This window comes from Pseudophryne corroboree, chromosome 1 (genome assembly GCF_028390025.1).
Source record: "Pseudophryne corroboree isolate aPseCor3 chromosome 1, aPseCor3.hap2, whole genome shotgun sequence".
Taxonomy (NCBI): Eukaryota; Metazoa; Chordata; class Amphibia; order Anura; family Myobatrachidae; genus Pseudophryne; species Pseudophryne corroboree.
In genome coordinates, this window is record NC_086444.1 from 318,856,158 (window position 1) to 318,872,044 (window position 15,887).

At 42.5% G+C, this 15,887-nt stretch overlaps 1 protein-coding gene across 13 annotated transcripts in view; it reads right to left on the reverse strand.

Annotated features, from left to right (window-relative positions):
• The window catches only part of NCOR2 (nuclear receptor corepressor 2), a 713,121-nt gene that overhangs the window by 153,541 nt on the left and 543,693 nt on the right, over nucleotides 1-15,887 (reverse strand). For all 13 annotated transcript variants that reach the window (XM_063964578.1, XM_063964589.1, XM_063964577.1 and 10 more), the window contains 3 exons: nucleotides 7,778-7,922; nucleotides 6,700-7,174; nucleotides 1,509-1,629 (listed from right to left, as the gene is read on the reverse strand). In XM_063964578.1, the coding sequence (XP_063820648.1) occupies nucleotides 1,509-1,629; nucleotides 6,700-7,174; nucleotides 7,778-7,922 (741 nt within the window). The remainder of the gene's footprint in view (nucleotides 1-1,508; nucleotides 1,630-6,699; nucleotides 7,175-7,777; nucleotides 7,923-15,887) is intronic.

Consider the following 15,887-nt stretch of genomic DNA (forward strand, 5'->3'; position numbering starts at 1 on the left):
AGGAAGAGACAGGTTATATGACTGTTTCAAACAAGAAAACATTGTGATTGATGACCAGAATCTGACGGCAGAACAGCTCTTGCACGAGAGACCTTGCTGTGCATCTTGCTACTTTCCCCTGATTGCGTTGACATGCAAATCAATGCACGGGTGCAGTACCTTCATCAACTGATACACAAGTTACACATGGCTCACAGCCTTCAGACCTTACAGTATATGTGGCAATATACCTAACATTTAATTTTAAAATCCAATGGGTTATTTAATAACTTTTTGAAACTTATAAAAAATGCACTGTAGTATAAAGCAGTCACTGAGCAATCTGCCTGATAATACCTGATGCTACAGGTTATAAACAAATTGTAGCATTTATTTAGTAATTCATTATATTCTCTAACTCCTTGGTGTATGGAAGAAAGCCTCTACTCCTGTATCTGACTTTTTCTCAGAAGTCATTGAATGAAAATTGTATATAACCATTCTATCATTTTTTCATAACAAATGGTCACTGTTGAAAAGAAGATTGTGAATAATACTAGTCTCTGTGGGGGAAAAAAAATGTCATTTTGAAAATCATGCTGTACTTTATATAAAGCCAATATAAACTAAATAAGTTCCAGTTACACATTTTCATATACATCAGAAACATATGGAGAACGTAAACCCTTACTGCAAGTCAATTATTATTATAAACAGTAGTATGAAACTAGCCAAACATGATTGTTTGTATTAATGCAGGTAACATTAAGCTAAGTCACTTAGCGCTGTAGGCTATCAGACTGTCATTACAAATGACTCCAGTAATAACAGAGATGGAGTGTGGTAAGGTAAAGTGTACCCGTCTCCTACACACAGCAGAAGGAGCCATTTCTGAACCAGTATTCTTGAGACTACAGCCCATCAAATCACTCTGACCTTTAATCTCCACATAATTACAGGAGCAGACTAAAGTCATTCCCATTCCTCCCTAGCACATCACACATGGAAAGATACAATTTTGAAACTACCACAATAGAAGTCTTATGGTAAAGGAGTGGACAGCATGGACATCCTAACAACACTGCGGTTGTGGGTTTGAGTCCCATCATGGCCCTAACTGTGTGGAGTTTGCATATTCTCCCTGTGCTTGCGTGGGTTTCCTCTGGGTGCTCTGGTTTCCGCTCTGAACCAAAAATATACTGGTTTGTTATGAAAACTTAACCCTAGCGGGTATAGAGTGTAAGCGCCACTGGGGCAGGGACCGATGGGAATGGTCAAATGTCCTCTGCAAAGTATTTTACTATATGTATATGCCATAATAAATAAATGAAATAAATATTCCAGAAAAGGAGAGAAAAAAACAAAACACATTTTCAGGAACTAACTGATTTAACAGCAATATAAAACTAAATGTATAAATGAAGGTACAGTTGGAGACACTGTGTTTCTCTTTGCATTACGTACATTGAGTGTCCTCTGGAAATAACAAGGTAACCACATGGTGGAGTGTTCCCTCTATAGACACTTACTATGGGTGGAATGGCAGCTGCTCTCTGCTTCAGTTGTTTCAGGTCCAGTGGTTTCTGAGGCAAAGAGTTCACACGCGTGTCGCTACCAGTGCTTAGCAGACTGGGCCGGGGAGACAGCAGCCTGCACACACACACACATACAACACAAAGGTCAGTCATATTATTCACATACAGCTTGCTTATGGCAAATTATGAGGTAAATTTGTCCACATTCCTTAACATGTAAAAAGACACTTGAAGGGGAGTCTAACAAAAGCAATGAGCACATTGATTATTACTTTTGTTGCAAAGTATACTGGAGGTGCTTAGTATTATGGCAAACAAATGCAATACAGAATAAAGTCGATAGAGCTGTAAAGACATATGAGCAGGACTGTGAGGAGCCAGTTTTTCTCAATATTTTAAGATTAATAAACCAAAGCAGACCTTCCAAATCTATGACCAATCAATTCCTGGTGTATAACCTCACTAAAAGGTTAATTTTGTGGTACAGGGCAATAACAGGCTCCTGTTGCCCCTGCCAGCTTTCACTTGCAGCCCCTTCCTGCTTTACTATCATATTTATTTGTTTAAAAAGACTGCAGATACGCTACTAAACATAGGCGTCTCATTGACTAAAGGTATTCATTTACTACTGAGAGTAATGTCAGGCCCTATTCCAAGGCCCAGGGTAATTCTAACCGAATCAGGCTTACAAAAACACTCTTTATTTTTACTATAGGTTACCTTGTGCTGATTTAGCACTGTCCAATCCATATGGGCATTATTTAATTTTCAGAGTGGACATTGTTGGAAAATAAAGGCCATGTCCCTCACACATCCTTCCCAGCCACACCTCAAATCAAACAAATCTACATCCACTTCTATTGATCTTCTCATGGTACATGCCCAAGGGTGTGGTATTCGTGACCGGCAGTCAGAAGACCGCCGGTCAGCATACCTCCGCCGGGATACCGGCAGAGGAATGCCAGCGTAAGGGTGTCATCGACACCCACGAGTGGGAATAGTCCCTGTTGGTCGGCATGCTGACCGTCAGGATTGTGAGGGGGTGGGATGTAGGGGGAGGTATTGTGACCAGCGTCTCTTGACCGCCGGTCACATAACTACATCCCCATGCCCAACACAGAGGCCAAAAACAAAGGGACTGTCCTATGTGGAATTGGGACATTAGCATGTAAATAAAACACTAAATATATGAATACCTCCCAAGCTTTCATGTCAAACTACTCTGTAGGTTCTCACTGCAAATTGTATTAACAGTACATTTGACCAGTGATTATTGCAAGTGAGTGGAAAATGCAATCTAATAATATTTATTGTAACCGTCTACTGAGGGGCATATTTAAGAACCTGATTAGCATTGTTTCCTCTTGTCGTTACCAAATGACCGGTGGCTTTGACAACCCATAAACAACAAAACATTAACTAAGTACTGTATAAGAGAACAGTACATCATTCTCTGTATGTGGTAAATAGTTACTCGGCCTACCACGTACCATAAAATCAAACGTGATTTTGTGGACAAGCTTTTGCCATTCATTGGTTTTAGCACCTTCCTGCACAAAGTATGCACCAATTGTATAATGGCAAACAAGCCCAAAAACTAAAAAACCCAGTAAATTATTATTTGTTAATGTGGGATTTTGTTCCTTAGCAGAAAATAAAGAGATATGGAAGTTCTTGCAATGCCAATGGTACTATAAGACCCATATAAAAACAGCCACCTAAGCTAATGGAAAAGTACGGCAATAAAATCAAATACCTCTATTCTCTGTAACAGAGGACCAATGGGACTGCAAAGACTAGAGGCAAGAGCAAATAGGGCCAATATAAAATCTTCATTAATCATCCAAATAGCGTACCGGCAATCAGCAAGCACTTACTACATAGCCGTCTACAAATATAGAACATGTTACACAAAGGTAGATTGTGCAAAACAACAGGCAGTGATCATTACTGGGTAGAAGTATTTCCAGCAGGCACTTCACTGAAGAGCCCTTCTTGAGGAAACAAATTCACTTTAGGAGAAGAGACATGGCTGGTGAAATTTCATTTTATTGAGGTCAGCTAATTGGGTTTCAGTGAAAAGGAAGTACTGGCATTATTATTCCTGCAAAATCCAAAGGAAACTGAAGCTAAACAGGAGCATTTAGTTCCGATCCACAAAGCTAAGCAAATGTAAGTATTCTTCTGGACTTCTGACAATCCTCAAACTGCAGTAAGTGCACCCTATGTGGATCAACTCAGCGGGGTGCCACTCTTGGAAAGGCCAGTCACTTTGGATTCAATGCAATGAAACCACTGAAAAAGGCTTTTGTGACTATTACCCCTTATTAGTGACGTCAGTAACAGAGCAGTCACTGCTGTCACTTCTCCTTTCCCCACCATAATTCAAGTGAAAATTTAACAAAGAGGAAACGGCAATTTTGAGCTATATAAAGAGGGAGGACTAAGGAGCAATGATATAAAGTAAAAAGCAATTACCCAAAACATATGTTTTTCAAAGTGCATTAATGCAGTAACAGCTATTCTAAAATGGTGATTAAGAAAAAAAGATATATTAAAAAAATAATAAGATTTGACAATGTATTTTACTACACCGGCTGGAGAGCCACAGAGTAGACTAATATCACCTACAGGGACAAGTAGGTTTGGGATCTCTCTCTTTTGTTGGAACAGTCACATGATTTGTATATTTTAGTATGTAATACAAACTCAATAACCAGTTGTGGATAAAATGCCTAGTGTCTACTGTCCTATATGCTCTATCTAACAACATAAACAGCGTTAATGCACCACTTGTGAAGCAGAGCAGCACCATATTCAGAGATTAGAATTACATACAACCATTGATGTGCAGTGGAGTGAGGCAGAGCTTTTCCTGTCATACTAACGTTTGTGCCAGAGTTTTGACTGTATAAAGTATATGAAAAATACAAAGAATATGTTAGAAATATCTTCTTAGTATTATTCTGATAATTTTTATAATCAAAACTCTGGAGTGAAAAGTCTATGGCAGGTGACTCTACCTTTTCTGCATTTCTCTGATCAAAACTCACCAAATTTCCAGGAATTTATACCTCGGCACCTTTGCATATGCCCACATGTACCCTTTGGCTCATATGTAGTGTGTAAATCTGCTTATGGTACTAGCCAGTGCCTCCTGAGCCATTTACCTCACTGCACATCCCTGCGGATACAACACTTCCCTGTTTAGAACTTATAATGATTAATTCCATTATCGTTGTAAGTGTTCCCTATCTCTGCCTGTGCCAGACATGCCACGCTCCTCTGTTATTATTATTATCCTTTATTTATATGGCGCCACAAGGGTTCCGCAGTGCTCAATTACATAGTACATATGCACATAATCAAAACAGGAAAACAGTGACTTACAGTTGAAGACAATATAGGACAAGTACAGGGTAACTAAGTATAACTACACCAGAGATAAGTTCCAAGGTGGCCAAAAAACTGCAGGAATTGGGCAGTTAAGGATTATTAAAGTAAGAAAAGCATAAGCACATGAGGGAAGAGGGCCCTACTCATGAGAGCTTACATTCTAAAGGGGAGGGGTGGACAGACAGGGGTGACACAGATGGGGTAGACCGAGCATGGGACAGAGGGTTAGGTTGAGATTTGGCTGGGTTTGGTAAAGAAGTGGGTCTTAAGAGCCCGTTTGAAGTTCTGTAGAGAGGTGGAGAGTCTGAGGGGGAGAGGTAAAGAATTCCAGAGAAAGGGAGCAGCACGTAAAAAATCTTGGAGATAGAGAGGAAGTAATCAGAAGACAGGAGAGTCGGCGTGCATTAGCAAAGCGAAGAGGATGGGTGTGAGTGTAAAGGGAGATAAGGTCAGAGATGTAAATGAGAGAGGAGTGGGTGAGTGCTTTGTAAGTGGGTGTGAGAAGTTTGAATTGAATTCTGAAAGGGAAGGGAAGCCAGTGCAGGGCTTGTAGGAGAAGGGAGGTGGATGTAGTACGTTTGGTGAGGAATATGAGCCAGGCTCTGTCTAAAGAAGATGGCCATGTAAAGAGGTAAACATAAAGGAAAGTGTAAATGTACAGACCCCTATGTACAGTATATGCTTTTTGTCTTGTTGCAATATTCAGTGTTTGTATGGGCAACTGTAATAATTTACAATTTGTATGCTGTATGCAGTTACAGTTAAAATAAAATGTGTGTCCACCTAGGACTGCTGTGCTTTGAGTGTGACAGAAATGGTGGAAAGGATGGTTTCTAATACAGTGCAACTTTGTATTTTACAAGTTTGTGGAAGACTGAATGGAACATATGTCTCAATAGTACCATGGTATTGGAGGGGGGTGATGGTGGGGGGGGGGGGGAGGGGAAGAGATAATCAGTAGCCTATCACTAAGATTATTACTACTCTAAAAGCTAGGAATCCCCCCCGTTTGCTCCTACTAGTCCTGGCAGATACAGATATTGCAATAGAAGACCTGCTACCTGTAACAGGAAGATATTATTCTAAGAGACACTGACTGGGAGAGACACAAAGACAAAAAGGCTGTCCTGACCTGTCTACAACATAAGAGACAGGGCAGCAATGTTCTTCTTCCCCACTACCACTTACATAACATTCTTTTCACTCAAGTAGGAGCAGTGGAAAAGTGTCACATGCCCAAAAAGCAAGAGACAGAGGGACCAGGTATTAATACATGGCTCATGATAATTAAACCTGCAGAATGTAACATCACTACGGGCTTTTCTGCAGTGTGGTTATTATTATTCTTATTTTGTAAGAATGGACTGCTGTCCATTACCGCCAAAGTCTCGCCACACATTACAGTCTGTGATGAGAAAAGCAATAGTATATGCAGCTCCAGCTATTTGTCAGGCAAACCCACACAGCAATTATGACTATATTATTATTATTATTATTATAATAATAATATATTCTGTATGCTATATAGGACACACACAGGTAACATAAGTGCACTGTATGTCATGTCAGAGTATAACCATATGAGCTGCAAACCTAAAAATACAAACCTCATAAAAGTAACAAAATTACTTTACGCAGCCTAAATGATTAGAATAGAATACAAATCTCGACTACTGATCTGACAGTATAACAGCCAAGGTCCCCACATAAAACAAGTGACAAACCCCCCCCCCCCCCCCTCCCCCAACCCTGCAATATGGTATGGTGGTGGTGTCTGCTGTCACCATACCTGTTCTTATCAGTGGGTTCCTGCTCTTCAGCCTCATCTGCACTGCAGGTGGCACTAGAGTCACTGTCTGCATTTGTCTTCCCCCCATGTTTGCTGTGCTTTTTTTCCACTTTCTGTGGCACTTCTGCTGCTGCTTTCTGCAACTCTTCTGCTTTATCAGCAACACTATCTTTCCAGTCTTCTGGTTCCTCCTGCTTTATTTCACTTTTGGTTGGCTCCTCACAGGCACTTCCTTCATCTTCCTCCTCCTTTTTAAGCATACTGGGCTCTGGTTCTTCTTTGGATTCCTTACCATTACTAGTCCTTTCACTAAGTTCCTGAGAATGCAGAGTGGTAGAGTTACCAGGATTGTCTGGCACTGCGCTGTCTGTTTCCGCGTTAGTCTCTATCACTGGCTTGGACTCCTCTTTGCTAACTTTGGCTTCCTGTCTTGGTGAAGGAACACTCTCTGTGTCAGAACTGTTGTTAATGGCATCTGATGGAACATAACAAAGACATCAGTTTAAAGAGAGGACAACACAACAGTTGTACTATAATACACAACTAACTGTAGTGTCTAAATTCACATAACGGGCCGGATGTTATTACTAGTTTTGCCTTGTGATTGCCCCTTTAAAAAAACAAAAACATCTGAGATAGTCCGGCATCTTGGACCTCCAGCAATCTCAGGCATCATCACATCCGGCCCAACATCTTTGTGTACATTTAGTTAAAATCTACAAAGCACTGATCCATGTAAAGTCATTTAGGTAGCATATAAATTAGAATATTATTTACAAAAATTTGACCAAAGTTAATATATTTTTTTTGTATATCAAACAGATAAAATTACAGATTAGCAGTAAGCAAAAATATTCAGAATACAGAAATTCTGGAATCAAGAAGAGAAGTCACACTCTGCTTGATGATAAAAACACACGGTATGTAGGATAAATGTGACATGTAGCACAAGAGCTACGGTAAATGGAGAGAATAAAACACTGCAGACAGTTAATAAGAACAAACACCTAACGAGGAATACTAATGAATACAAGTAATCTTAGTTAGACAGTGTTCATGAATACAGCACAATACTTACTGTCCCCTTCCTCTGCCATTTCCTCTTCATTACCACTAATCCCAGATGCCTCCATTTCATCCTCCTCATTGGCAGGGGTGTATGAGATTTCTTCCTCCATTTGCGCAGCTTTTTTTTTCTTGCGCCTGCTGTTGCGCTCTTTTTCCTAGAAGAAATAAGTTAATCATAAAACAAGCAGACTTACAGAAAAAACAGGGTCATGTCAGTGACCAAAAACTGTACTTATCGTATATTTAGTTTTCAACAAGTATTTTAAATAGTCAGTGTATAAAAACACACACATAGGGCATAAATCACACAAATACAAAGCCTATTACTGCAAATCAACTTACTTAACTCTTAAATATCTCTGGACAGGAAGAAGCTGGGAAAAAATGGGCTTTATGGTGTTACCTGGATAAATCCTTTTCCTGGAGTCCATAGGGGGCACAGGAGAGACTTTATGCTGGGTTATAGGTGGCGAGGAAACGAGTAGGCACCAAAGGGTTAACTCTTTGTTCCCAGCATGCTCAACCTCTCTTTCCTGTATACCCCGTCCCAGGCCTCCTAGGCAGGAGTGGAAAAGGAAGAGGAAGGAAGACCAACACACATACGCAGAGACAGACACACAGAATAACAGGGTGGTATTCATGTGACCGACAGTCACATGAACTCCTCCACCATCCCGACCGCTTACTATCCCGATGGTCGGCATGCCGACCAACAGGGACTATTTCCACTCGAGGGTGTCCATGACACCCATAGAGTGGGAATAGAAGCCGTGGCGACCGCAGGTCGCCACCGAGCCCGCAGCATGGCGAGCGCAGCGAGCCCGCAAGGGGCTTGCTGCACTCGCCCCTCCCCGCCGGGATCCCGGTGTCGGTATGCTGCCGGAATCCCGGCGTCGGTAAGCTGAACGGCGGTCTCCTGACTGCCGGTCAGCCGTACTACACCCAGAATAACAGGCCACATACTCACTAGTATAGGAAAGGATCTTGCAAGTCAGGTGAATCAGGGAGGGTGCCCTGTGCCCCTTATGGACTCCAGGAAAATGATTTATCCAGGTAAGACCATAAATCCCATTTTCCTAGTCGTTTACTAGGAGGCACTTGAGAGACTTTAAGCTGGGATGTCCTAAAGCTGTCCCCTCATGGGCAGGACTCTCCTGGACCGCGCTGAGGACAATAGCCCAAAGGTTGTGTCAGCTGATGCAAAAGTGTCAAAGGCATAAAACCTGATGAATATTTGGGCAGAAGACCATGAGGCCGCCTTGCAGAGTTGTTCTGCAGAGGCCATCACGGCTAGCAGCCACAGAGGCACCCACTGAATGAGTGGAATGTGCTGCGACTCCTGCAGGAACAGGGAGTCGTGCCTTCAAACAGGCCTGGCAAACAATGGGAGCGCATACCAGTAGGTGAGCATTTCTAGGTTATACGAAATGGCAGACTAGACATGATCATTTACAGATACAGATCAGGGTTCCCCAAGACGGTTTGTTGGTTGCTTTATTCTTTGGAACTGCATAATCTCTTCTGAGAATATCCAAAGCATTCTAGAGAGTGGCACTACTGGACCATAAATATTCACTCACCCAGATTCAGAGACCTAATCTGTGTCCATTTAGATAACACATGGTGGTGATCAAATGGATAGAACACACTGGGGATGGAGGGGTGCGTGGGGGGTTGTACATTTGCTAAAAGTCTATTTTAATTTTTGGTCGATTTTGAAATTCTCAGAATTACTAAAGCCAAAACAGACTGAAAAATCTACTAAAAACAAAACAAAATGGACTTTAGACTAAAGAAGACCAATCATCAATACTTTTTAATAGAAGCCTATAAAGATCAATAAAAACAGACTCAAAAACTGGAAAAAAAAAAAAAAAAAGACTAGTAAGCAGGTCTGACTTCTAAAAGGGTCTGAAAGCTGATTATGATGCCTGTAGAAAAGCACACAGCCATGCGGCGCACATGGCAATTCAAGAACCTGAAATGCAATGCATTTTCCTGCTTTATGCAAATCACTGCATGAATGAAGGTGTTTGTGGGTCAAAATGTGCATGTGACATGTTTTGGCCAATAGGAGAGCAGTAGGAAATTGCATTCAGTTTTAAGTTGACTTTGAGTAAGTTTCTAACATCCATTTAAATGAAGCCAAATGGATTTAGACTTTTAAAACAGACTTACACCAACATCGATCTCTAAAATGGACAAAAATTCGACTTTTAGAAAATACCGTTTTTAGACAATCAAACACGAATGAAAAATTGAGTCTGTTTTAATAGCGACTCAGAAACAGACTTCGTAAATTTACCTGAGGGTCCAGTAAGAAGTCAGTGAATATACTGGCAGATCATGGTCATGTCAAAAATTAACCAACCACATTTACTACATAAAACTTCACATTGGCTGTCCTTATCTCTTGAGAGAAAAGGAAAGAATATGAGCACTAATAAGAAGATCAAGGTGAAACTTATCTTTCAGTAATAAAGCAGACTTTCCTGATACTTCAATGTAAAATGTGTGAATCAACTTTATCTACCAAGGTCACTTCACCTACACACAATGTTCAATGTGGCCTATTAAGAGTGTTTCAGCAATTTAGCAGCTGGGTAGCGTCGTATTAGAATCACTTGCCTGTGATAATAGCTGCTCCGGATGTGTTCTATTTATATCATGTTGCATTACAAGCAGACTGGCCCTAAAAGCATTTGAAATACTTCCATTCAGGGACTGGAAAACTGCATAAAGATGCAAAACATAATTTTGTTCAGAGTTAGACGGTAATGAACGTCCTGACTTTCCTAGTTATCGGAAAACCGCTTCTCATTTATTTATTTTGTTTTTAACCAAATGAAACTCAGAAGAGTTGGAAATATTCACTCAACTTGCATTTTAATTGCTTTTTTTGTTGTCTGAAGAGAAACCTGAAGACAAATAGTCAGAGAACAGCCATAAGATGATTGAGCACAATGGTTACTATGGCAGAGGCCTACTTCACCTTCTCTATTCCAAGAGCTCTCTGATGAGTAACTTTACTGAAAAAACAGTCAACTATTATAATTGGGATAATATACCCCCCTTCCATATTGCAAATTCTAAGTTTATTAGACATCAACAAGTGAAATGCTTTAATACAAGCCATAAAAATCCAAACGTATTTCACAGTAGTACGTTAAATCAATACCCGACAATTAAATAAATGGTGTGTTTGTAGTGTCACACACACAGAAAATCTATCAAAATCTGTATCAAGGAGGTCGACCTATATTTATTAATATAAACAAAAAATATTACAAATGATAAAACAGAGTTGCTCAATTAATACCGCTTTGTGCCTAGTGAATAATAGGACGAGTCTGGCAATATATATGCTGAACACTATCATGATGTTAAATCCAGATCCTGTAAATACGATCCCCTCAAAATCCAAGAAAGAAGAACCTATACATTAACTAATACATGTGGTGTGTAATGAGATTCCAGATATGCGGTGCATAGGTATAGTAGACACAAAATGTCTGGTTGTGAACTGTAATCTGTGACTAAAGTTCTTGTGGAATATCAAGGCAAAGAACCGTATATAAGTAGCACTGCACAATGAAGAAATCAGCATGTTCACTTCCTTCACAAACTCGTTATGGAGCTCAACAAAAGCTAGATCTTCTACGACCACAAGAGTGGTCTGCGACAGCAAGACTATTTTGACTGACTACAAGCTGCTTTTTGGGGAGAAGCATCATCTGGAACTACTGTGGTCTGCAGAATTTTGTCGTAGGAGTTGGTCCCTGTAAGAAAAGGAGCGCTGCAGCTGTCTGCCATCACAGGACAATGCTGATGCCGTATGGGCCATAGTTGAGGTGGACGCCAGGGTGACCATGGTCCAGTTAGACAAAGAGATGGGCATTTAATTGGGATTTCTGCATGCTGGGTGCCCCATCACCTAACTCAAGAGCAGGAGGCGGCTCGGGTGACTTTGCACCATGTCTGGGAGATAATCAGTGATAATGAATCCTGGATCTCCAGTTTCGACCCCGAGACCAAAACAACAGTCGACCCAGTGGACATCAGTTGGAAGTGCACCACCAAAGAAGTTCTGACATGAGTACAGTGCGGCCAAGACCATGGTGACTGTTTGGCCAAGACTGGTCATGTAGCTACCATACCACTCATGCAGCAGTGCACAGTCAATGTGGACTGGTATGCCAACCAATGCCTGCTGCAATTGCTGGAAGCCATTTCCAGGTGCAGTCCAAGAACTTTCGTTAGTGGTGCCCTTCTCCATCACAACAATGCACCTGCCCACAAGTCCAGGAAAGTGGTGGATTTTCTGGCCCATGGACGCATCCAGGAGCTTGGACATCGATCATACAGTCCAGACTTGGCCCCCTGTGACTTCATGTTACCACAAATCAAGCGCAAGATGCATGGGATTCATTTTAAGTCACCGGAAGCTGCAGTGGAGACCTTTATACAACATGTTGACAATATATCTGCTTCGTACTGGTCCAGCTGCATCACCAAGAGGTTTGAGTGAATGCAACTTTGCATAGACTTCTCTGGCGAATACTCTGAAAAATGTTACAGATGGAGCCGCACTCATCTGAGGCAGCTCCATCGCAAACGATCACTCCCGGCGTTACTAGGCGATCCATCTGCCTAGTCACGCCGGGAGTGCACAGATACGCTATCCCACTCATAGAATAGGAGACAGTCTCCATCTGGGCACGCGCGCCCGCCCGGATGGAGACGCTCTCCCATTCTAGTCTCCGTCACGGGTGCGCGTGCCCAGTCGGAGACACAGAGTCCTAGGCCCGCCTAGGCACAGACGGAACCACAACTAGCGTGGCTCAATCTGTATGTTCATTGCTTGTACATATAATACTTTTTGTGCATTAGGAAACTTATTGCACACCCCTCATATATCAGACATCTTTTAAATAGGAACAATCAAGCCCAGATCTTCCTGCTGTGGTGCTAGAACAATGGGGGTCATTCCGAGTTATTATTATTATTATTATTATCATCCTTTATTTATATGGCGCCACAAGGGTTCCGCAGCGCCCAATTACAGAGTACATAAATAATCAAACAGGAAAACAGCAGCTTACAGTTGATGACAGTATAGGACAAGTACAGGGTAAATACACATAGTTACATCAGCAGATGACACTGGAATAAGTATCAGGTGGCAGAAGACTGCTGGAGTTGATGCAGTTGAAGATTATTAAAGTAAGAAAGGATAAGCACATGAGGGAAGAGGGCCCTGCTCGTGAGAGCTTACATTCTAAAGGGGAGGGGTAGACAGACAGGGGTGACACAGATGGGGCACATAGAGAGTGTAGAACAGAGGGTTAGGATGAGATTTGTCTGGGTTTGGTGAAGGAGTGGGTGAGGGCTTTGTAAGCGAGTGTGAGAAGCTTGAAATGGATTCTGAAAGGGAAGGGGAGCCAGTGAAGGTCTAGTAAGAGAAGAGAGGTAGACGTAGTGCGTTTGGTGAGGAAAATGAGCCGGGCAGCAGCATTGAGGATAGATTGGAGTGGAGAGAGGCGTTTGTCAGGAATGCCAGTCAGGAGGAGATTACAGTAATCCAATCTGGAGATGACCAGTGAGTGGATAAAAGTCTTAGTAGCATCCTGGGTCAGAAAGGGTCTAATCCTGGAAATATTTTTTAGATGAAAATGGCAGGTTTGTGAGAGGTGCTGAATGTGTGGTTTGAAGGAGAGGGAGGAGTCAAGGATTACTCCAAGACAGCGCACTTGGGGGCTAGAGGAGATAGTAGTGCCATCAATAGATAATGAGATTGTAGGAGGTGAGGTTATGCGGGAGGGAGGAAAGATGATCAGTTCGGTCTTAGACATGTTAAGTTTAAGAAAGCGCTGGGACATCCAGGAAAAGGTAGCAGAGAGACAGATGGAGATACGAGTGAGGAGAGCAGGGGAGAGGTCTGGAGAGGAAAGATAGATTTGGGTGTCATCAGCATAGAGATGATATTGGAAACCAAAAGAACTAATGAGCTTACCTAGTGAGGATGTATAGAGAGAGAAGAGGAGAGGACCAAGGACAGAACCTTGGGGTACACCTACAGTTAGTGGAAGTGAGGGGGAGGTGGAGTCATGAGAAGAGACAGAGAATGAACGGTCAGAGAGGTAGGAAGACAGCCAAGAGAGGGCAGTGTCGCGCAGACCAATGGAGTGAAGGATTTGCAGTAGGAGAGGATGGTCCAGAGTGTCAAAAGCAGCAGAGAGATCAAGTAGAATAAGTAGAGAGTAGTGTCCCTTAGATTTAGCAGCATGGAGGTCATTGTATACTTTTGTAAGGGCAGTTTCAGTGGAGTGGAGAGGACGGAAGCCAGACTGGAATGGGTCAAGTAGTGAGTGTGAGGAAAGAAAGGAAGTAAGGCGGTTGTAGACAATACGCTCAAGGAGTTTGGAGGCAAAAGGGAGGAGAGAGATGGGTCGGTAGTTGGAGAGAGTGTTTGGATCAAGGGTAGGTTTTTTTAAGAATAGGAGAGATGAGTGGACAGTGCCTGATGAGGCAGAGAGGACAGTGCCTGATGAGAGGGAGAGATTGAGAAGGTGGGAAAGATGGGAACAAGCAGAAGGAGAGAGGTAGCGGAGGAGGCGGGAGGCGATAGGGTCAAGTGGGGAGGTGGTGAGGGGACAGGAACGAATGAGGTCCATGACTTCCTCTCCAGTTGCATGGGAGAAAGAGGTCAGAGTAGGTGGGAGGAATGGGGAGGGGTGGTAAGCGATGGGGGGAAAGCTGGTTACTGATGGTCTGGTGTGATGTGATGTCCTTACGTATGGAGTCAATTTTGGATGTGAAGTAAGTGGCAAAGTCAAGAGCAGAGAGTGAGGAAGGGAGACGAGGTGGAGGTGGGCAGAGAAGTGAGTTGAGAGTGGCAAAGAGGCGCCGGGGGTTGGAAGACTGGGAGGAGATGAGGTTCTTGAAGTATGACTGTTTAGCAAGAGAAAGGGCAGCACTGAAGGATGAGAGCATAAGTTTGAAATGGAGGAAGTCTGCCTTAGAGCGTGATTTCCTCCAGTGTCGCTCAGCAGTACGTGAGCATTTTTGCAGATATCTGGTGCATTTGGTGTGCCAGGGTTGAGGTGTTAACTTGCGAGGGTGAATAGTTGAGTTGATCGCTCGCTGACGGTTTTCGCAGCGCAGAAATCAGGTGAAAAAACAGCATTTCTGCGCATGTCCCGCAATACGCACGTGTGACGTACGGGTACAAAGCTCTTTGTGGTTGTGCTCAGGTTCTAGCGAAGTTTTCCTTTGCACTGGCGGCAGCAAGAAGATTGACAGGAAGGGGTCGTTACTGGGTGTCAACTGACAGTTTTCAGGGAGTGTTTGCAAAAACGCAGGCGTGTCTGAAAAAACGCAGACGTGGCTGGGCATTCACTGGGCGGGTGTATGACGTCAAATCCGGACACGAATAGGCTGAAGTGATCGCAAGCGCTGAATAGGTTCAGAGCTACTCTTAAAATGCACAAACTTTTTTTGCAGAGCTCGGCTGCACATGCGTTCGCACTTCTGCTAAGCTAAAATACACTCCCCAGTGGGCGGCAGCATAGCATTTGCACGGCTGCTAAAACTAGCTAGCAAGCGATCAACTCTGAATGACCCCCATGGTACCAGTTGGGCAAGTCAATGCAATGATGGAAATTAGCATAATAAATGCAGAGAGCATCCTGCTCAGTTGTAAATATGTCAATTACACCTGAAGGGGGTGGAACAGGGCAACAAAGAAACAGGTACAGTAGATAGGAGGTTTACCAGAAAATAGAGAAACACACAAGATTGAGGAGCCAGATAGTTTGTAGTTTCAACAGTTCAATCAGAAAAGCCACTACAGTGTATCATTTATAATTAGTAGACAAAAACGCTGCATTTCTCTGCTAAACAGCTATACGGTTTCCTCAGATCCTTTGGTGAAACAGCAGACGTTAACGGACTGACCTAATTGATGCTTCTTGTATAGATGGCTCTTTTTCTGGTTCGTTTCTTCAAGAATGTGTAATTTATCATCAGAAGCGGTGTTCTGGCAATTACCAGTCTTTGATTGATTTTTGATGTCAGATTTTAGTTTTGTGCAAGAGTGTATATATCTATTTGTGGATCTT